This window comes from Osmerus eperlanus, chromosome 7, assembly GCF_963692335.1.
Source record: "Osmerus eperlanus chromosome 7, fOsmEpe2.1, whole genome shotgun sequence".
Taxonomy (NCBI): domain Eukaryota; kingdom Metazoa; phylum Chordata; class Actinopteri; order Osmeriformes; family Osmeridae; genus Osmerus; species Osmerus eperlanus.
The window spans coordinates 3381801-3404452 of NC_085024.1; the positions used below are offsets into that span (position 1 = coordinate 3381801).

Below are 22652 nucleotides of genomic sequence, written 5' to 3' on the forward strand. Positions count from 1 at the left end.
AACAATGCTAGACATTTTATTATTTTATTTTGTATAAAAAAAATTAAAAAATGTTCACACTGATTATTTTGGCATACATAAGTAAATGTTTTGATTTCCAGAGCAATGAATATGAAAAAAGGTCATTACGATAGTAATAATGCTCTAGGCTATATACCAATTGATAAGTACAGATGTATGGTGCATAACAAAATAATAAACTAATCTAGCATAATAAATACATTTAATATCATAATAAAACGCAGAAAAAGGTTTGGGGACCCCTGCCCTAACCGCTCAGCCACCTGACTCCTCTTGTTGACTCTTACACTGCCATATAGCCACCACTAGAGGGCGCTATGGTCCCAGATGAAGGCATGAGCGCTAAGTCCTCCAGTATCTTGCCTGGCAAGTCCATAGGACCCACAGTGAAGGGAACAGGCTCCATCCCAAGCCCAGGCAGGGTGAGGGGGATCTGGGTGAAACAGGGCAGGGGCGTGGGTAAAGGGCTGGAGCACGACGGAAACTGGAAAACGTTGGATCCAAAATGGCCGCCGCGGCCTGCGTCGGCGAACGCAGGCCCGTCTGGATCCCCCATGCTCTCCCTACTTTCCTGATCCTCTCCCCAGCTGCCGACGCCTGAATCTGGGCTCTTGAGGTGCAAGCGCTGGTCCTGGAGCCTCTCCACACGCTCGTAGGACGGAGACATCTGGAGGGAGTTACCCCCAGTGATGACACTGGTGCCCCCAAATAGCAGCCCCATCAGCCTCTCTTCCTCCCTATCCCTCTGTATCTCTCCATCCCTCTCTTCCTCTCCACCCCCCCCTCCCTCTACTGAGCTCTCTGTATCCTCCACCTTACCTAAACCCCTGTTTGGTTCCCTCTCCTCCACCCCGTCCCCCTCCTCCCCCTCCTCCTCATCGCTCTCCTCCTCAGCATCCCCCCCTCTCTCTTCCTCTCTGTGTCCTACCAGCGGTCCGTAAGGGGAATCGGCGGTGCAGGGCTCCAGTGCGCCCCCGTTGGCTGGGAGGGCGAGGTGCAGGTTGAGGGAGTAGCTATGGTTGGAGAAGGTGGAGCAGGAGCCAAGGTCACGGGCCATTTTCTTCTTCTTGTCTTCCGGGGATGCAGTACCGGCCTGGGGCCTGCGGGGGGAGACGGTGTCCACGGTGTGGGTGACCTCCAGCGGAGAGATGTGGACAGGAAGCAGGAAGGCATCCAGGTAGGACTCGCGGGCGAACTTGGGGCTCAGCCATGTCTAGGGAAGGAAGAGGAGAGGGAGGAGGATGGATGAGAGGAAAGCTGAAAAGGGCGGATGTAGAGTGTGTGTGTGTGTTAGTCACTGCTGTGGTGGCTGTTTGATGTACTGCTAAGTCCTAAGTATTATTTATTTATTTTGGAAATATTACTCTGAGGACAGATCAACGTCATCGGAACTTTTTACTTTGACACTGTCCACGTGTGACTGACCGATGTTGTGATTATCTGATGACACGAAGAAAACTGTTTTGAAAAGCCGGTGTTGAGACAGAGAGAACCCATGACAAAAACAGGAAACCATCTGACTGCGTCTGAAGAACGGTGAGAAGCATTTAACTTCTTGAGATGGCGTCGTGGAAGGATTGCCAAAGTCGAACATTGAAAAATCACTTCAAGAAGGTGTATAAAACCCTCACGCCACAGCAGTACAAGTTATCCTCCTACCACTGCTACGCTGACGACACGCAGCTGTACCTGTCGTTCCCCCCGACCGATCCGGGGATCTCAGCTAGGATTGAGGCCTGCCTCACAGACATCTCCGCCTGGATGACCGAGCCAGCTGAACCTCGCCAAAACAGAACTTCTCATCATCCCGGCTAAACCCTCCATCTCCCACGATCTCTCAATCACCCTGGGATCTGCGACGGTGACCCCTTCATCCTCTGCCAGGAACCTTGGGGTTACCATGGACGACGAGCTCTCCCTCACGGCCCACATTGCTGCGGTCTCCCGGTCATGTAGATTCACCCTCTACAACATCCGGAAGATCAGGAGATACCTGTCTGAGCACTCCACCCAGCTGCTAGTCCAAGCACTTGTCCTCTCCAAGTTGGACTATTGCAACTCGCTGCTCGCTGGTCTCCCAGCATATGCAACCCGCCCTCTTCAGAGGATTCAGAACGCAGCGGCCCGCCTGGTCTACAATCTACCCAGACGCTCCCATGTTACCCCGCTCCTCATCTCTCTCCACTGGCTACCTATCATGGCCCGTATCAGATTCAAGACCCTGGTATTGACCTTCCGAGCAGTGAACGGGACTGCACCCGTCTACATCAAGTCTCTCCTGCAGCCTTACACCCCCACCCGTCACCTACGGTCTTCTTCACACAACCGCCTGGTGGTCCCACCGCTCAAGACCGCCCGGTCCCAACACAAGCTCTTCTCCTGTCTGGCCCCCCAGTGGTGGAATCAACTCCCCACCTCCATCAGAGACACTGACTGTCTCTCCACCTTCAAGAAAAGGCTCAAGACGCACTTGTTCCGGGAGTACAACGGTACTTAGGAATGGTTCGCTTGACCCGATGTTAGTTTCCTCAAGGATCACAATGACTCTTGCTTAGAGACTTGTTGCTCTTGTGGTTAGTGGTAACTGACTTAAATTTTTGTATTCGCTGTGATATATTGTTTTCATTATTGTTGCTTGCTTTTTCCACAGGTACACTTGCACTTATAGCAGTTCATGTTGTTTAATTGTAACTTGTTTAACTACATGCTCTTATGGTTCTTCCCTTTGGCACTTATTTTGGTTGTTCACAATGTGTGCTTCATGTTTTGGCTACTCGCAATGTTTTTGTGGCTATCTCGTTGTTATGATCAGTGACCTATGCACTTTGTAAAGCTCTCTCTTGGAAGTCGCTTTGGATAAAAGCGTCTGCTAAATGAATAAATGTAAATGTAATGTAAATGTTATCACACTGGAAGTGAAACTTGTTAGGCTGTAGGTGGGGCTTTGACCCTTGTGTTATCTTCGGGTCATTCTGACCCATCAGTCATTGTGACCCACCGTCGTATTGTGACAACTTTACCGCATACAAAAACAAAGTGAAGCATTTTCTTTTAACCGTTGGGCTGTCTCAGACCCCCCACATTGCAAAGGTTAAAAGAAAATTATTTTGTATTTGTTCTTGTATTGGGTAAAATTGGGTAAACACAACGATGGTTCGTTATGAACCTTTGGGTCATGTGACCCGAAGGCAGCACAAGGGTTAAGTGGTGGGTACGTCGAACTACTGACCTTGAAGTCTTCTCCTTGGGCGGAGTTTAAGTCAGGGAAGAACTTGGAGGGGTTGGGAAGAGGAGGGCCCAGCAGTTTCTTCACTATGTAAAGCCTGGAAGGCAGACAGACAGGAAGTGAGCACAGCTGGAAACCGAAGACGCATGTTTGGAAATTCCCCATCTGCTCCAATGACAGGCTCAGAATAGTCATGTCATATTTGGGCCATGAACACACACACACACTCAGAAAGTCATACACACACACACACACACACACACTAAGACAGCCACACACACACAGACAGTACACCTTACCGGGTAGGTTTGTGTGTGCTGCAGAGCCAAGTGAGACCCAGAATGATCACGACAACTACTCCCACTAGAACCCCAGAAGCTTCGGAGAACCAAACCAGCTGGAACCCTGCAGAACCATGGAGAACATGGTTGAACAACAAGGGACTGTAAGTGAGGTAACTGTATAACTAGCATGTACGCTACTGCTGTGTGCTAGCATGTACGCTACTGCTGTGTGCTAGCATGTACGCTACTGCTGTGTGCTAGCATGTACGCTACTGCTGTGTGCTAGCATGTACGCTACTGCTGTGTGCTAGCATGTACGCTACTGCTGTGTGCTAGCATGTACGCTACTGCTGTGTGCTAGCATGTACGCTACTGCTGTGTGCTAGCATGTACGCTACTGCTGTGTGCTAGCATGTACGCTACTGCTGTGTGCTAGCATGTACGCTACTGCTGTGTGCTAGCATGTATGCTACTGCTGTGTGCTAGCATGTATGCTAGTGTACCTGGAGGCGGGGGGGACGGCGTTGGCATCTCGCCCACCTTGGACTCCCAGGATGCAGTGGGGCTCCAGTCGCTCCAGGCTCCGTAAGGAGACTTTTTCTCAGGGACCCGGACCCGGACCCGAGCCTGGTACCTCTGCCCCATCACCAGCCTGTCCACGTCCAGGTCCAGGGAACGCTGTGTGTTAGGCAGGTGCACGTTGATAGCGGACTAAAGAACAACACAGACCAGGTTTGAGTGATGGAACACAAATGGAGGGAAGGCAGACCAACTGTCACCACCACCCTGCCACCCTGCCACCCAGCCACCCTGCCACCCTGCCACTCTGCCACCCTGCCACCCAGCCACCCAGCCACCCTGCCACTCTGCCACCCTGCCACCCAGCCACACCTCACACCTCACCTCCCAAGGATCCTCATGGTTCTTGTACTGCACCTGGCAGTTATATTCAGAGATCTTTCCCATGTAAATGGTCCAGCTGATACTGAGGTTCTCCACCCCTGGCCTGGTAGGAGGGAGCATCTTTACTGAAAAACAACAACAACAACATCAACAACAACATCAACAACAACAACCGTATTCAAGCTGTAGCATTAACAATCATGGTGGTGTTAATAGTGCACACACACACGCACACCCACACGCACACGCACACACACCTTTGGTTGTAGTTTTCACTTACTGTTGGGATTAAGTTTGTATGTCATATTCACGACAAAGTCTTGTGAACTTCCATTTAAGCGGACTCCAATGGTGTATTTCTCTGCATTCCGAAACGTCTGGAGGAGAACAGCTGTTATAGTGGCTACGATGCACCAACACATCGCGGAACAGAAAATCGAATCATATTTACAAAGTAAACAAACGACATGTGCAATTCGACTTTTCTCTGCTCTCACACACCTTGTTGGGTGGAAGGAGCAGGGAGCATGCCCTCAGAGCGGGGTCAGATCTCATGGGCCGCAGCTCACAGGGTACAAAGCGGTATCTGTGAGAACGCAGAGGTCAGAGGTGGAAATTTTAGGTTAAATATGTTTTAATAGTGGTAAAATGTTAAAGCTCCTTTGTTCATTGATAAAGGATAGACAGGGAATATTTAAGTACGGTCAATATGGGTGTAGAATCTTATATCTTGTAGGGAATAAAGTCTGATTGTCTTAAGGTATTTATGACCTTAGAGTTCTTGCCAACTGGGGGGAGAAGTTCTGGAAGGGTCAATTCAAGCAGCTGCTCTGAACTTTTGGTTATAAAGATTGTGTCCTGTTTCATTGTGTTTAATTAATTATTGTTTGAAGATGACCATATGTTATCTTTACTATCTCCTGTACTGGGAAGAGATGTAACATCAAACTTTGGGACACTAGGCCCTGAGGCTTTATTGTTTCAACTGTCACTGAATAGTGTTAGCCAATCACAGAAACAGCTACATTGATTGATTGACCATACAGAATGACCATTTGTTATAAGTTTATATAAGGCAGTGTGTATGTGATGTTCTTCACCACTCTCTTGAAACAACTCTATTCTAGTTGTCCTTCGTTAAGACATGGTCCAGAGAGCTCTGTTTGCTAATGTACTCTACTAACTAAATAAATTGTATTAAACCGGCATCTTGACTATTCAAATTACACGGCACCGTCTGAATTTTCCTTCACAGCTCAGAGGTCAGCCGAGCAGGAACAGGAAGTATCCTAGCTTGAGGAAGAGTCCTACCTTAACTTGCTGTAGTTTGTAATTCTCTCCCCGAAGAGTGTGTATCGCGCGTCTGTCCCCGTTTCGTGTCTGGAGATGTTCCACACACACGTTATGTTGTTGATGAGGTCGTTGAGGCACTTAAGGGCTGTGTGAGGGAAATGGAGAGGGAGAGAATATTAGAATTAGAGAATGCTAGAATCCGAGCTGGTAGAATCAGATTATACTCAAATCAGATAAAACTACAACCAGAAAATACCAGAATGTGAGCATGCTAAAATGAGAGGATTCTAGCAGATTTTCTTACAGTCCTGCATTTGGCTGTGGCCTGTCTGTATCTGCATCAGGAAGACAACCACAAGCAGGTGTAGATTGCCCCTCACTGCCATCTGCCCGGCTTGGCGACGGCAACTCTGATTGGTTGAGCAGGAACTTCCTGTTGTACCACTTCCTGGATGGTCAGGATCATCGGTTTCCCCAGGATGAACTGTGGTCTGACAGGGAGCACGACAAGAATTCTGATCATGCGGTTCCTGATTGATTGCTCTGCACATATACAATCATGTTCAGGATAGATGGGGCACACACACACACGGGGACACACACACATGCACACACACAGACACATACACACACAGACACATATACAACAATCATGTCTCAATTTTAAAACACACAGAAAAGGGAGAGATGAAGGAAATGGATGGTGTGGTTATGTCTGTGTGTGTGTGTGTGTGTGTGTGTGTGTGTGTGTGTGTGTGTGTGTGTGTGTGTGTGTGTCATTGGTGTTCCATTTGTGTTTGTGGTGTGAAATGTCTTGTGGTTTGTGTTCTTTTCTATTGAACAGAACACTCACACACTCACACGCCTAAACCCAAAGAGTTATGGAAACATAACCCATAACCCTGTGACGCCAAGTGTGAACAGGAAACAGGATTTTTACAGAACAGAAAGCATGCAACCCTATGACATACTGCACCACCTGCCTGACTTATCCTAATGAGTGGGTTAACACCCAATGGCTCTTTTACTGACACACACACACACACGTAGCTAACAGGTGTGTGTGTGTGTCTTTGAGTATATGTGCTTCTGGGTGTGTGCATCTTTGGCTCTGTGTGTGTGTGTGTGTGTGTGTGTGTGTGTGTGTGTGTGTGTGTGTGTGTGTAAAAGTGCATCTCTGAGACCACAGACACTCTTCAACCTCATCTAGGGAGTCAGGTGGCTGAGCGGTTAGGGAATCGGGCTAGTAATCTGAAGGTTGCCAGTTCGATTCCCAGCCCTACAAAATGACATTGTGTCCTGGGCAAGGCACTTCACCCTACTTTGCCTCGGGGGAATGTCACTTACTGTAAGTCGCTCTGGATAAGAGCGTCTGCTAAAATGACTAAATGTAAATGTAAGGTAATCTACAACTGACAACCCTGCTCTCCCCGCCCCACTGTTAGAATCCTGGACTAGACACAATCTGACCTAATCTGTGTTTTAATCCATAATCTGGGAAACTGCACTTCAGATGCAGGTGCTTTCTACATTGCAACCTAATAGCATAATCTTTTTGTCATCTTTCCACAACATAATGCCATCAGAAGTTGCTATCTGTGAATGTAAATGTGTAAAACACTAGGACCCAGTTTCCCAGACATTTTATCAAGCCTAGTACGAGACTAAAAACGTTTTCAGTGGAGATCTTCATTGAATTATTCTCTTACTTTAGTAGTAGGCTTAATCTATGTGAAACTGGACCTACACGAAGGTAAAAGATCCAGAATGTCTTAAACCATGATAGATTTTCAGATGTGTTCCACTTACCTATAGCTGTGACCTCTCAGTCGCTCTTTCTCTCTCTACCTTCCGTGCTTTCCTATTTTAGACTTGAACACTGCCCAGCTCCACCCATTACCATCCCTATTTCTCAATCTCTGACACTTTATCTCTCACTCGCACTCTCTCTCCTCCCATCCTCCCTATTAGCTCTGCTCTCTCACTCTGGGTGTGTCTCCATCCATGTGCTGTGTATCTCTACCGCCCCTGCTCTGTGTCGGCACGTGAGCGGTGCCTACACAGCCATTGCCAGGCAACCGCAGCACTGGGATCAGTCGGAATGGACGTCCAGAAACATGCGTGTGGGCTCGTAATCGCGTTCACATTATAAAATGTTTATATATCGTCAGTAGCGCTTCCTCACTCTCGTGTCAGCTGATCGTCAAGTCGTCTGATTCGACCGACTTTCGTAAACACCTGCCAGCTACGCCAACGAAAATATATAATTAGCCAATGGCGCGGGGTGCGGTGGTAGCATATTGGTGCTATCGAGTGAGTTAACTAGGCTAATTCAGAAAAAAAAACAGAATTTACTCTAAATAACAAGAGGTTTAAACACCTAAAAGTAGCACACTGTTTTTTTCACAGTTAAAGGCTGTGGTAGATCCTGTGGTTTGGAGAGGAAACTACCATTCTATACTCAGCTTCAATGTTCCATTCTATATTAACGACAAACATGTTTGTGCTAATAGAGTTGGGACCAGTAGGCCTGTGGGTTTTCCCTGTTCACCATAAACACCTTCCTCTGGTCTTCAGCGCAGAGACCAACGTGATTGAGACCTAAACCTGATGCGTCATCTATAGTCATCATGTCGTCATGGTTCTCTCCCAATCTTTCGATTGCAAATGTACTTCATAAACTCAACTCGGTTCGAGTCCGAGTCACTCCGGTAGTGAAGAGATGCCCTAATCACTGATGTTTGTCAGTTCCTCGCAGGACATTACAAATCTAGAACACTCAGCGCTTCATAGAAACAATCCCCCCCCCCCCAAAAAAAAGACGTTTCGGTGGAAATGAGAGGTGAGATAGCAGTGACCTCACTTCCCCCTAAGTGACCTCACTTCCCCTAGGCATGTGTTACCAGGCATTGACGTGTTTTCTCACATATTCGTATGATAAAGAGTAGGCTTTTCTCTGAACGACATCAGTGCTTAACATCCTGCCTTGGGAGTGTGTGTGTGTGTGTGTGTGTGTGCGCGAGTGTGTGTGGGTGCGAGTGTGTGTGACGGGGAGTTGAGGAGGAAGGGGTTTTGTGGTCTTTTCTTGTTATTGGAAACAAACCCTCTCACACACCTACTGGGAAATAAGGTAGATATGGGCCGACATGAAACCTGAGCTCATTCTGCTTCTACTCTCACAATGCTTGCATGTGGTGTGAGTGCGGTGTGTGAGTGTCTGTGCCTGTACGTGCGTCTGAGACACTGACCTTTACAATCGTTTCGGGCTGCCGATTCAAGGGAAATTCCCTTTAGTGTGTCTGAGAGATAGAGGGGGGGGAGAGAGAGAGATAGAGTGGGGGGGTCTGGAGGGAGACAGGTGTGGAGAGGGAGAGAGAGAGAGAGAGAGAGAGAGAGAGAGAGAGAGAGAGAGAGAGAGAGAGAGAGAGAGAGAGAGAGAGGGAGGGAGGGAGGGAGGGAGAATGGGGGGGGGCTGGAGGGAGACAGGTGTGGAGAGGGAACAGGTAGAGTTGGGTTGTGTGTGTGCAGGGAGAAATGAAGAGGGAAAGGCAGGATTGCCATGTCAACTCAGCATAGCTGTTGTCCTTTTATATACATACACACTGACAACCACTGATCCAGAGTCATCCCAACCGCAATCAACCCTGATGTTTAGGGTCACTCGTGCTTACTGTAATTGTGTTGTTTGTCTGTTGTTCTTATTTATTGTTGTTTTGCCCTATTTGATGATTTTGTACAGCACTTTGGTCGGCATTGGCTGTTTTTAAATGTGCTCTATAAATCAAAATGACTTGACTTGATGTAAACTCTCAGATCTGTGATATGGGTTAGTTCTAATCTGACCAAGGCAAACGCAACCTCACTCAAAACCTTTCAGATTGTTTATCTATCCTCTAACCTAAGACCAGTGTGTAGTCTCAATTCTCAATCCGAAATTCATGCTGATTGCAGGACTATGATACTGAAATTTCTACTGATACTTGTGAAACAGCGTATTTAGTCATAATTGTCAAAGCGTCATTCGGAGGTATAATTCACAAGAATGTTGCACATTTATCATAATCGACAATCGATATCATCACTCTTCACCTCTGCCTCCTCCCACAACCATCACTCATTAATTTGTCTTAATCATCAATCGCCCTCTTGACCAATATTTGCCAGGACAAGGCTGATCTAGTCTTTCGAACTTGATTTTCAAGAAGTCAACAGTCTCACGATCAATTGCAGTCAACGGTTAAACGATCAATTGCAGTCAATTCTCAAACGATCCGTTACACAAACTTTATTTTAATCATTCTGAATTCGTCTACATACCCAGTCAAGCTGACTTCAGTAGCCTACAAGTTTCCAACTAAAGTTTATCTCCGGGGAACGACAACCAGGACCCAAGATGTGTTACTGTGCTCCTCTTAACACGATTCAATGCCTTCATTGGTTTTGCCGTCATGACAAAAGTCAGTTGTGGTTGTCTTAATTTAACCGACATTCTCAGTTACAGTGAAAAGAAGTGAAAAATCCCCTTTTGTGACTATGGTCTACTTTTAGTCTTTGTTCCGTTTTAGTATATTTAGTTTTCTTACGTCGTCATTATTTCAGTTAGAGCGTGGAAAAAAAAACAGGGACTTAACACAAAATGTTTTATGAAATTAGCTAAATGTTGATAAACCCACAAGACACTACCAATGTGTCACGTGGCTGCTTCAGACGTGTATCTAACGAATATGGAGTATTTAAAAAATGTATATATATTTTCCTGGTTTGTCCAGACGAATAAACTAGAGTTGCTCGCTCGATATAAATAGGCACGTCTGCCACTTACCGGAGAGACGGAGACACTACAACAGCCCTCCGACCACTTTTCCCTTTCTCTCTCGCTTCCTCTGTCTGTGTCAAGAAAACCGCGAACAGAATAAATAAAGAACAGATTGTAATTCACGTGCATGCTTACTAAACCGTTGATTTGAACGGTACAGTACAAGGATACAGTACTGTATTGTGTTGCTGTCTCTGTGTGGTGTCAGGTATGCCGTCTGTGGTATTTATGATGGATTGAATGTGTTTTAATAACTGTCTACAAACAAATTTCCCCTAGGGGGATAAATAAAATTGATGTGATTATGTTTACACACCCAATAAAACACACAAGGATTCAATGCGTTTTTAAAGTAAATTTCTTCATTCTGCTTCATATCAAGAACACTCCATATGCCATACAAGAGAAGCTCCTTCAGAGTGTGTAGCGTCTTGACCAGTATCTCCCTCAAACAGTCAGATATATAAACCATGTGGCAGTGTATCTAACGCACACAGCTCTTCCTCGACGTAGATAAAACCATCAAGACGCAACTTCAGCACAAATGTTGGAATGTTTAAGCAGAGACATCCTATTACAATCATGGTCTTCCTAGTACACTTCATAATACACTCATGGTCATTCTAGTACACTTCCTACTACAATCATGGTCTTCCTAGTACACTTCATATTACACTCGTGGTGAGGTTGGTCTTGTAGTGTTAAGTGAGTCCGGTACAACTGTGCTCCTATTCACAGTGCAACAACATAACATATTCTGAGGGAACCATCTTAAATTCCTGAAACATCTTGGCTCATTATCCACCAAATCCCATGTCCCTCTCTAAGGACATCAGAAAATCAGGTAACATGGTTCTATCTGGAGTCTGCTGAAGTCGACGACATACACCCTCTCTTAGGCTCTCACTCCCCAGCACCGAGGTTCAAATGTCAGGTCCTTTTTTCTGATCAAGAACACGCTTCCTTAAATCTTATTCTATGGTATTGGGGATCAGAACCATCCTCCCATGAACCCATCACAAAAGTACCTTCTTAATCCTCTTCCTCCCTTTACCCTTCTCAGATGTGTCCGTCTTTGTTGACATCCTCCCCCCTCAACAAATCACAGGTGCCAGCCCCCCCCAACTCGCACTTCCTCCTCCACCAATCACAGGTTCTAGCCCCCCCAACTCGCACTTCCTCCTCCACCAATCACAGGTTCTAGCCCCCCCCAACTCGCACTTCCTCCTCCACCAATCACAGGTTCTAGCCCCCCCAACTCGCACTTCCTCCTCCACCAATCACAGGTGCTTGCCCCGCCCCTCCGAGAGGACGTGCTCGGGCACGGCGCGGGTGTACCACTCTGACCACGCCCCGTCGTACACCGCCACGCCGGGGTGGTCGCACTCGTGAGCCGCCAGCGCCACCTGGCACGCCGTGACGCCCGAGCCGCAGGTCACGGAGAGCGGCCGCGACAGATCCACGCCCGCACGGGCGAACAGCGCCTGGAGGTCGTCCTGGGACAGGAAGTGACCTGACGGAGACAGGAAGGAGTGGAAGGGCATGCTGAGGGAGCCTGGGATGTGGCCGGGTTCGGTGTCTGTGGGAGGGAGACAGAGACAGAGACAGAGACAGAGACAGAGACAGAGACAGAGACAGAGAGAGAGAGAGAGAGAGAGAGAGAGAGAGAAGGGTTGAAGACAAATTCTCAAGTTTAATCACAGTATTTTTTTTTTTACTTTTTCCACACTCAAGTGAAAGAGCGTGGTGAAAAACAAACATCATGTCACCTGACACCGTCACACTAAAAGCTAGTGAACGTGGTATCGTGTCTGTCTCTGGAGCTAGACCCACTAACCCTTTAGGTCAAGGTACAGTACGTGTGTGTACGCATGGTGAAGTGCATGTGGAGTGTGAGAGAAGAGAGATAAATGTGTAATTTGTCAATTCAGCACTTCGCCTGTGTAGGGCACCATAATATGTTGATAGCGTGTGCCTTGTGTGAGCCTGTCTTTGACCTACGACCCCTGACGGTTAGTTTGCCTATCGGCTAGAGTACACAGACTACGTATGAGGAAGTCGTCCACTCAGCAGATATTTTGACAGATTAAGTCCACCACAAGACTAAAAACTGGGTCAACATGATCGGCACAATTTATCTCATCACCTTGGAACATCTATTCTGGTCACATTTATCCCAACAGGGTAGTCTTTCAACTGTTTAGAACTTTGATTAATCGGCCCGTTTTGGTCTAAATAAATCGCGCAAATTTGAAACCATAACACAATTCTGTGGTGGCAGTCACTCGTTTGGAAACCTAATTTTATGCATTTGACATGCATGGTTCACAAATTTAAGTAGGCTAAGTGTCTCTTCTATGTGAACTTACTGTCTCTAGGTTCGGGGTCGACTCCACGGAACCTCCCTGAGGGCCTAGCATCCACCACCTGGAACCTCTTAGTCTCCAGGTTCTCCAGGATATCTTCGTACGTCTTCACCCAGGAGCGGTTCAAAGACGCCCTGAACTCGGTCGCTTCTGGTCTGGTGTACTTGTCACTCAATGGAAGTCCTTCCAACTCCCAGTTCTTGAGTCCCCCGTTCAGAACCGAGACCCAACTGTGCCCAAACACCCGGAACATCCACCACACGCGGGGCGCAGAGAACACACCGAAATCGCTTGCGTCGTATACCACGACGTGTGTGTCGTTCTCCACACCCAAGTTCCCCACGTAATCTGCAAAAGCATTCTCGGAGGGAAGCATGTGATCCAGGGGAGATGTTTTATCGCAACATTGGTCGATGTCAAAGAACGCTGCGCCAGGAATGTGCTTCTTTTTGAACTCGCTTTTAGCGTTGCGCCGGAGTTTGGGCAAGAACCAAGAAGCGTCCACAACGCGCATCTTGGGTACGGTCTGCTGACACTTCAGGGCTTCGGCCAGCCACTTCGAAGCAACAAGAGGTCTAGATTGAAGCGCCATCATGCAGGTACAAATGCCAACCGCGAAGGAGGAAAAGTGCGTTAAATTCAGCTGATAAGTAGGCTATTGAGCGTGCCCAGGAGATAACACGCCCCCAAACCAGCCTGTAGCAAGAAGCCAAACTTAAATAGGGGCGTTACCATGGAATATCGTCCACCAAAATGTATCGAAATTCAAAACAACAAGGAAGGAAAATTAACTATTATAGAACTTTTGTGTAGATGATCTCATTTTTTTATGCATTAATGTAAATGTTGTGTACAGTATTTTGGTTCATTCAGTCACTGAATGAATCATGCAGCGAACTTTTTGATGAATGCATTGCGGGAACGGTCGTTCTCGGAACATACAATCCACCCGGACAATATAAACGAAACACAATTCGCCGGAAGTTATACTCGCATGTAATTTTCACAGAAAGTATTCAGAACTGATTTTTAAGAGTTGCGAACAACTTATAAAGTATTATATAGAATATTTTACTGTAGAATGTCGGCGTCAATGATAAGGAGAGGACTGGAGCTGCTAAGCAATGACATCAAAGGTAAATAATCCCATTATTTAGCCAGCTAGCACGTTCACGCTAGCCAGCATCTTCGTTAGATCCATTGCGGGGACGTTCTTATAATCTTAAAACATTTACCTGTCAAGTGAACCTGAGTAGTAACCTTTGAAATGCCACGATTTCAAATACAAAACACTCATTGTTGCCTCTTCTCAACCTCGTTTTATATCGACCTTGTCCTCTCCTTGCCCATGACAAAACCAGACACTAGTAAGAAGCAGAAGGGCCAGTCTAAGAAGACTCAGACGCCGGGGAAAGCTAAGGTAATGGATCTGGTCGGCACCAACAGGCAGGGCGTCAGTAAGCAGGTTCGGCGGCTGCAGGGTCGTCTAGGGACGGGGAAGGCCAAGACCACTGTCAAAGACAAGAGGATTAAATCTGCCGTGGGTGAGTTGGGGGTGTTTGAAACAAAACATGGCACAAATGAAATCGTGAATTATGTATCAGTCCACATGTATCGGACACTACCTGTGCATATTGAATCTTGTTATGGAACAGACTTTGATATTTTTTGTCTTATAGTGTGTGCGAGAGACTTTAACGCTCATTTTCTGTTTCTCTTTCCCAGAGGAGTTTAAGAAGAAACAGCCGAAGAGTCAGCTTAGCAAGAACCTCAGCCTCTTCCTGGGAACTGGCTACAAAACGACGGAATCAGACAACAAGAAGGTTTGGCATATAATTAGTGAAGTAGACTTCTTTAAGAGCCTTCTTTAGGAATGTTGTTAATCATCCTCAGCAGATAAGATCAGTATTTTTGATGAACTTGCCTCATATTTTATTGGAGTAAATGTTGTCAGCTTAATGATGATGATGATGAAGACTTACCAAGTATGTTTTTTGTGCTCGCCCAGATCTTTAACCAACACTCTGGACGTCAGTCTCGGTACCATCCAGACCCTCATGTCAAAAAGGCTCCAGAACCGGAATCTGCCTTCACAGAAGAGGAGTTCCAACAGTTCCAGAAAGAATACTTTGGCAGAACTGTGGAGGATTCCAACTAGATCCCCAATGGATGTTTCCATTGTATTGTGTTCTATTCCTATCTGACCAGTTCTATTATGAACTGAATTCCAAAGACACTCTGGGCTGTGCACCATGGAACAATTCTGCTGAAAGAAGAGACAACTTTTTTCAACAAGGCTCAATATTTTGCTTGTTCTTTTTGAAAGACTGACTGTAGTTTGTCCTCCGTCTCCGAGGAGGATGAACACAAGAAGGGCTACAATGCTTGCATGTTGCCTGTTAGTTTTGAAATTGACTTTTCATTTATTTTGACAAGGCTATTAGAAATTGTAATAACAATTAAACACATTTTGCAATGATAAGTTTTACACGGTAAACATGCTTTGTTTTAAATCAAATTATGTAGAGGTCAGACATATTCAGAACGGGTATTTGCTAAAACAATGGCATTAAATCACAAACCACAACAATACAGCAACTACTACTTAAACTAGAGACCAAAAGAGATGCAGCCTCATGATTCATAGATGCCTAACCACACCTAAGTAGTTATGTTTTCATAACCTCAAACCTTTAAGTAAAACTTGAATCAGTGTCAAAGTCTATGTCATGATGAAAGGGAGGATCAGGTCAATGTCAGACAGTGACAGAGTTGAAAGACTGGCTCATCCTGGAGACGGCAGTGCCCTCTGTGCAGGCACACAAGAATCCTCTCTAGTTAGTCTCCTCCCTCGCTCTACCTCCCTCTCTCTCCACCTTCCTCTACCTCTCTCTACCTTCCTCTCTCTTTCCCTCTCTCTCAACCTTTCTCTCTCTCTACCTTTCTATCTCTACCTCTCTCTACCTTTCTCTCTACCTCCCTCTCTCTGGGTGTTGATGCTCTGCAGGACAGACCTATCTGCACAAAACAACTTTCAGTGTAGAAGGAAGATTCAAGCTTCTGTCATGAAAAAGGTAAAGGACCTTTCAACTTATCTGTTGAAGTTTATGTATTGAAGCATTTGCCATATGTGTGTTAAAGCACTCTTTTTTTAAAGAGTTAATTTATCAGAAGTGCTTTTTGACAGCTTCAATGCACATATTGTAAATGTGATTAAATATATATATATATATATATGCATATCCTTTTTAAGCATTAAGTTTAATATTTTAGAAAATGTGGTATAAATTAATTGCATGTTGCAATTGTGTTATTGTTTTCTTGTAAAAGCATAAATGGAGTTATGGCAGGGAGCTTATACACAATGTTGATACTCAATTGCATAGCTACATCATGCAGGAGTAACATTAATTGGTCCTGTCTTCCAATAGATACACAAGTATTATATAAAACCCGTAATGAAATCATGTTTTATATATTTATTTAAATAACTTGTGTAAAATGAAATGATTGTATCGTAAACAAGATAATAGGTGAAAGTGAAAGTGTCTGGTGATTACCTGACAGTATGATCAAACTTGTTAAACAGGTGAGATTTACAATCCCTTTTATGTTTACTCACCAAGGACAGATAGCATGACAGATAACAATTGAAAGTGTAAAGAAATATAAATCCTTGAGTACTGCACAAGTATCAGGATAGTAAAAAAATAAATCATTAAGTATTCAACCTATATTTTGAAAATTATGTATATGTATTTGATGTTCTTGATTTTAATATATATATATATATATATATATATATATATATATATAAAATCAAGAACATATATATTAAAATCAAGAACATCAAATACATTTTAATACATTTATTTTTCAAAATATAGGTTTTATACTTTGATTAATTTTTTTTATAAAACAAATGAATCTGAAAACAAACAGGACTTTTATAAGGGGTATATGAAGACAGTTGTATGTAGTTTAACCAGGACAGCTTCGCAGTGGGTCTTTTTCAAAACAGGACATACCTACATAACCGAGACCTTCTCCCCCATGTAGTTTCCACCCTCAGTCCTGAAACCAAGGACCTGCTACCAGGATAGTCCTGGAAAGGGAGTCCTCAAACCTCAGCAGAGATTGAGCTACACCTCTCCCCCAACCTCCCCCTTAGACTCACCCGAGAAGGAAGGGGGAGAGATGGTAAGACGGTCCCTAGACGGACTGGTACTCGTCAAGGGACTGTCGGTAGTTGGAAGATGTCATGTGTTCACTTTTTTAAAAATCCAAATCAACATGTGGGAGGGGACGGGGGGGGGGGGACGGGGGGGTGGGGGGGGATCTGCAGGGGTGATTAACCCTTTGGATCTGCAGGCGAACCACTGAGCTGCACAACGCCAGTTCTGTCTGGGGAATAGGTTTCATTATACAAGTTTTTAATAACAAGTCTGCCAGGAAGTTGTCGTCTTCCCCCCCCCTCACAAACACACACACTTTTTTTATACACGTGAAAAAAACTGACCCCCCCACATTTGAAAACAAACCGACTCCCCCAGAGTTCTGTTATGTGAGGCTGAGTGTCCTGCTGTTCTGCCCCCAGACTGACCTCTCAGACGACAGGCCCCTGACCGTCGCTGAGAAGGTAAGGCGACTGGAGAGCTTTTCCAGCCCTGGAGGATGTGACACGCCTGAAGGATTTGACACGCCTGGAGGAAGTGACACGCAGGACTCAAGTAAAGGCATCTCGAGACGCCTGATGCTCGTCAAGGTCGGTCTTTATTTTTGGGGCTGAATCATTCTAATTTTTTATTGTGCTAACTTGGGGCGGATGGAATGGGAAAGTAAATGTACTTTCTTGGCACGGTTCCTGTTTTTTTCACTAGTTGTTAGTTTAGTTTGTTATGCAGCTAACAAAACATATCACGGTTACCGATGTTCAGATTGTAGCATTTTTGTTTCTGTGGAGACCGTTGACATGTTGGGCCACCGTTGTGAAGCTCACAGGTCCTGTCACCTTTCCTCCAGGTCGGTGAGGGTGACTCCAAGGGACCTGTCTTCAACCAGGACCCAGCCTCTCACACGTATAAACGTGTGGTTGCCAAGGATAACAGGGTGACACACATCACTTGCTTGGTTACAAACATTGACCGTTCAGATCAGTGTTGTGAAAGAATCCAGATCAGTATGTGATTACAAACAACATTTTCACAATACAATTATTAGTATTCTAAAAAAGAAAAGGAAAATTCCTAAATGCTTTGAGAGTATGATTTATTATATTTGTGCAATTAAACTAGTCAACAATTCCCCAAATGTGAGTCAAAGTCAAATGTGCTTCTGGTTATCAATTCCTGTAATTTACCCTGGTCTGATATCCATGCAAAATACATCTTATCAATGTTTAGGACAGTTACAGTTATAGATCATTATTTAGTTTTTGACGGGTTGCAGTTGAAAGTCATAATTTTTCCGAACAGGTTATAGTTGAAGGTGACTATTTGGTTTTTCTGAACAGGTTACAGTTAGAGATTATGGACACTGCAAAGAGGTTGCTGTGGAATCTCGTACGGTGAGAGAATGAGCAGCCGTTGTGGCCACATGCACTCACTGAGCTTGACTCCTGGCTTCCTAGTGTGTCTCCTGCTAAAATAACAAATCATTCATTGTTTTAAGGATGACTTTCTTGGTTCAAGGTTGCTAACAAGGACCTTGTGTAATTCTATAATACAACCACTTCCTTGTAGATTAACCATTACATTTACTTCTAAAATACATCAAATCTGTGCCTGAGGGAATGGACTATCTCAGTTGTAGTTAGATTACTAAAGCGTTATTTTATATCTAAACTCTTTCAGGTAATAATGCATCAAACATCCTATAAGGTTGTGAGCCAGAGCCCTCCTCCTCTTCCTCCTTTCAGACAGACTTCAGTCAGCACTTGTCGTGAGGGCAAACAACTCCAACGAAACGATAACATCAAGGTCTTGTAAACAAACTCCCAACTGTCACAGACAGGCTTTAGACTTTAGAATGCGTATCTTCTTTGGAATGTTCCTTTGTTTGTTTAAGAATGTTCTTCTATTGTTCTAGGCCGATCCGGAGTTCCTAATGGAATGGTGGAAGACAGTGATTTGTAAGCGATAGAAGGACAGGTTCTGGAAGCTTGATAGTGGCAGGTTAACCACTGAATAATCAGGGACCTATTTCAAAAACACACATGTTTACAGTTTAAACTTTGTCTTTCTATTTTGTTAATTTAGCATGGGAAGACCTGGAAAATCAACCATTGAAACATGGAGAGGCAGCGTAAGTAATATATTACACATGCACAAATAAGACTGCTTAATCCTCAAGCTACAGAGTTTTTGGACACTATTTTTGTTCCTACCCTGAACGTGTTTATTTCCCCATTAAGGTTATTTTCAATAAGGAATAATCAAAAAATATAGTTTTGATATTTGTTTTTCTTACTGAATGGTATATTTCTCCCTGTGAAGGTTATTTTTTGTGAAAGCAGAGAGGATCTGTCATGCATTGCTGCTGTATGAACAGCTCTTGAACAAGTATGGGGAGTCCCTGAACAACAACATCACTGAGCTGTTCAGCATCGCAGATAACCTGGACAAGGTCTCACACACACACGCACACACAAATGGACGCATGCACTTGTGTACACACGCACACACACACTTGTGATGTAACGTGCATCAATATGCCTTCACTTACATTTAGTCATTTAGCAGACGCTCTTATCCAGAGCGACTTACAGTAAGTACAGGGACATTCCCCCTGAGGCAAGTAGGGTGAAGTGCCTTGTCCAAGGACACAACGTCATTTGGCACAGCCGGGAATCGAACCAACAACCTTCTGATTAATAGCCCGACTCCCTAACAGCTCAGCCATCTGACCCCCTTCACTTACGAAAAGGTAACGATCGGAAAAGAAAAAGGAAAAAAATTGACATGAATCCACTTTGATTCAAACTCCGCCCCAGGTGTCCAAGGGCACTAAGATCGCTGGCATCACTGGAGGCGCCACGAGTGCCGTGGGCGGGATCGCGGCCGTGGCTGGCGTGGTCCTGTCCCCGTTCACATTCGGGGCCTCGCTCGCCCTCACCGCCATCGGGGTCGGCGTTGCCACGGCAGGAGGCGTCACCGGTGCATCGGCCGCCATCGCACACAAAGTGAGTGCCCGCTCTCTTCTCCTCTAACTCTATTTCCAACTACTGTCTGTGTTCTCAGGAAATATATGTATTTATATTTTTTATATACATCCCAAACTCCTTTAGAGAATAAGCTATACATGATTCAGGATAATAAGGATGTCATTTTCCATCTCCTTTAGAGAATAAACACTATCTGATGACCGGTTAACAACTGAACACATGTTTCTACCCATGAGTCACCTGGTCTCTTCTTCTCCTCTCCTCAGGTAAGCGTCACACAGGACAGGAAGAAGATAGAGACCGTCATCAAGGACTACAGGGCCCACGTGGACGACCTCGAGGCCTGCCTGACGTTCACCAACAGGGGGATGGCATCCCTGAGGAAGCACAACCTGGCCGTCCTGACTGGGGTCCACACCAAGGCAGTGAGGGTGGCCAAGGTAGAGCCAGACCCACACTGTCACTACCTTCATGACCTCGTTTTCTTTCTCCTTCCCCTAATTTGCAACACTGTGAGTCTTGATTGAAGCATCGTCATTGGGGAGAGTAGACTTGAGTATGGCGACAGTTATAGATTGATAAGGTGGTGATGGGGATGGCTTTTAACGTCATTATCATCCTTATTGTCATTACCGTAATCATCTTCATTATTATCCTTACCACCATCATTATCACTATCATCATGATATCACTATCATCATGATTATCACTACCACCATCATTATCACTACCACCATCATTATCACCACCACCATCATTATCACCACCACCATCATTATCACCACCACCATCATTATCACCACCACCATCATTATCACCACCACCATCATTATCACCACCACCATCATTATCACCACCACCATCATTATCACCACCACCATCATTATCACCACCACCATCATTATCACCACCACCATCATTATCACCACCACCATCATTATCACCACCACCATCATTATCACCACCACCATCATTATCACCACCACCATCATTATCACCACCACCATCATTATCACCACCACCATCATTATCACCACCACCATCATTATCACCACCACCATCATTATCACCACCACCATCATTATCACCACCACCATCATTATCACCACCACCATCATTATCACCACCACCATCATTATCACCACCACCATCATTATCACCACCACCATCATTACCCTCCTCTTTGTCTTCGCCCCCAGGTGGTAGAGGTGGCAGGGGACAGTGCCAGGGCCATGGATGCCAGCAGCAAGGCATCAGGCGTGCTGAATGGCTTCTCCCTGGGCATGGACTTATTCTACTCAGGCAAGGACAGACAGAAGCTGAAGAAAGGCCTGGAGTCCAAGTTCGCCAAGAAGCTCCGCCAAGTGGCCGGCCAGCTGCAAGACGGGCTGAAGGAGCTGGTGAAGGTGAAAGACATGTATAAGGAGCTGGTGAAGGAGTGAAAGACATGTATAAGGAGCTGGTGAAGGAGTGAAAGACATGTATAAGGAGTTGGTGAAGGAGTGAAAGACATGTATAAGGAGCTGGTGAAGGAGTGAAAGACATGTATAAGGAGCTGGTGAAGGAGTGAAAGACATGTATAAGGAGCTGGTGAAGGAGTGAAAGACATGTATAAGGAGCTGGTGAAGGAGTGAAAGACATGTATAAGGAGCTGGTGAAGGAGTGAAGGGTCTTCCTGGCGGCACGGTTGGCTTTTGGTGTGAAATGGGGTTTGTTTGGGTTGTTTTTACATTTGTATGTTTGATGTTTTTAATCTTACAAAATGTTGTCCACTTTTACACCTATATAATATTTTATGTTTTTAATCTTATGTAATGTTTTACACTTATATAATGTTTTACGTTTATACACTTGATTCCTTTTCTGTCTCTGCCTCATTTTGACTGTTGTGAATCAGAATCAGAATCAGAATGGGATTTATTCGCCATGAAAGTTTGCACAGACAAGGAATTTGCTTTGGCAGGAAGGTGCATACAATAAACATATACCTAAAATTTAAATATGTGGACTATCTATACTAAGGGTACATAAACTAGCAGTACTAAGTGGGATTAGAATAGAATTAAATATACAATAAAATAAAATATAAATTGCCGTAAATTACAATATAAAAATACAAATATTACAAAAAATACAAATGTACAAGATACCATTTTGTAATGCAGTGCAAAAAGCAGTGTGTTTTAAGCAAGAAGTCAGAATGTGGGCCTACCTACTGATGTACCTAGGACTTGTTTGACCTACAATGAGAGAACCTTTCAATCGATCCAGTTTGAGACGATTAGCTAGATTTATGTCTAGTCTTGGAGCAGTTTCCCCATCGTCGACTCGTACTACACCCACCCAGTCTAAACTCAGTGACCTATTTGTCAAATAGTAATACATAAAAACGTTCTGCCACCAGAGGGCAATCGTGCATATGTAACCTGCCAACACCTGCCTGTAGTTTTAGGTTGCAGTTATTTTGGCATTTAAATGAAAGAGAAATATATGCTTTGGTTGTCTATCTTTACCCACAGTCACTATGACTAACTGTAAAGACTATATTGTTATATTCTTGTAGTTGAACAATTTGGGGTTA

At 44.8% G+C, this 22652-nt stretch overlaps 4 protein-coding genes across 4 annotated transcripts; 2 read left to right on the forward strand and 2 right to left on the reverse strand.

The window, feature by feature from the left end:
• Positions 1-304: 304 nt before the first annotated feature.
• Positions 305-10247, reverse strand: LOC134023786 (interleukin-2 receptor subunit beta). Its single transcript, XM_062466148.1, has 11 exons — positions 10045-10247; positions 6032-6218; positions 5746-5872; positions 4936-5020; positions 4715-4811; positions 4435-4559; positions 4035-4242; positions 3547-3652; positions 3251-3344; positions 799-1234; positions 305-624 (listed from the first exon to the last, which is right to left on the reverse strand). Exons 2-11 carry the CDS (start codon positions 6111-6113, stop codon positions 305-307), a joined length of 1680 nt encoding a protein of 559 aa, XP_062322132.1. The 5' UTR covers positions 6114-6218; positions 10045-10247.
• Positions 10248-11743: 1496 nt separating this feature from the next.
• Positions 11744-13598, reverse strand: LOC134024097 (3-mercaptopyruvate sulfurtransferase-like). The gene is made up of 2 exons (XM_062466524.1): positions 12913-13598; positions 11744-12122 (listed from the first exon to the last, which is right to left on the reverse strand). Exons 1-2 carry the CDS (start codon positions 13502-13504, stop codon positions 11824-11826), a joined length of 891 nt encoding a protein of 296 aa, XP_062322508.1. The 5' UTR covers positions 13505-13598; the 3' UTR covers positions 11744-11823.
• Positions 13599-13851: 253 nt separating this feature from the next.
• On the forward strand, positions 13852-15391 carry rps19bp1 (ribosomal protein S19 binding protein 1). The gene is made up of 4 exons (XM_062466531.1): positions 13852-14045; positions 14271-14453; positions 14635-14732; positions 14918-15391. The coding sequence occupies exons 1-4, from the start codon at positions 13991-13993 to the stop codon at positions 15065-15067; spliced, it is 486 nt and encodes a 161-aa protein (XP_062322515.1). The 5' UTR covers positions 13852-13990; the 3' UTR covers positions 15068-15391.
• A 446-nt stretch (positions 15392-15837) lies between these two features.
• On the forward strand, positions 15838-22235 carry LOC134024093 (uncharacterized). Its single transcript, XM_062466519.1, has 12 exons — positions 15838-15983; positions 16969-17109; positions 17507-17674; positions 17932-18018; positions 18422-18475; positions 18762-18887; positions 18997-19039; positions 19167-19212; positions 19404-19533; positions 19901-20089; positions 20338-20511; positions 21271-22235. Exons 1-12 carry the CDS (start codon positions 15906-15908, stop codon positions 21511-21513), a joined length of 1479 nt encoding a protein of 492 aa, XP_062322503.1. The 5' UTR covers positions 15838-15905; the 3' UTR covers positions 21514-22235.
• Positions 22236-22652: the final 417 nt, after the last annotated feature.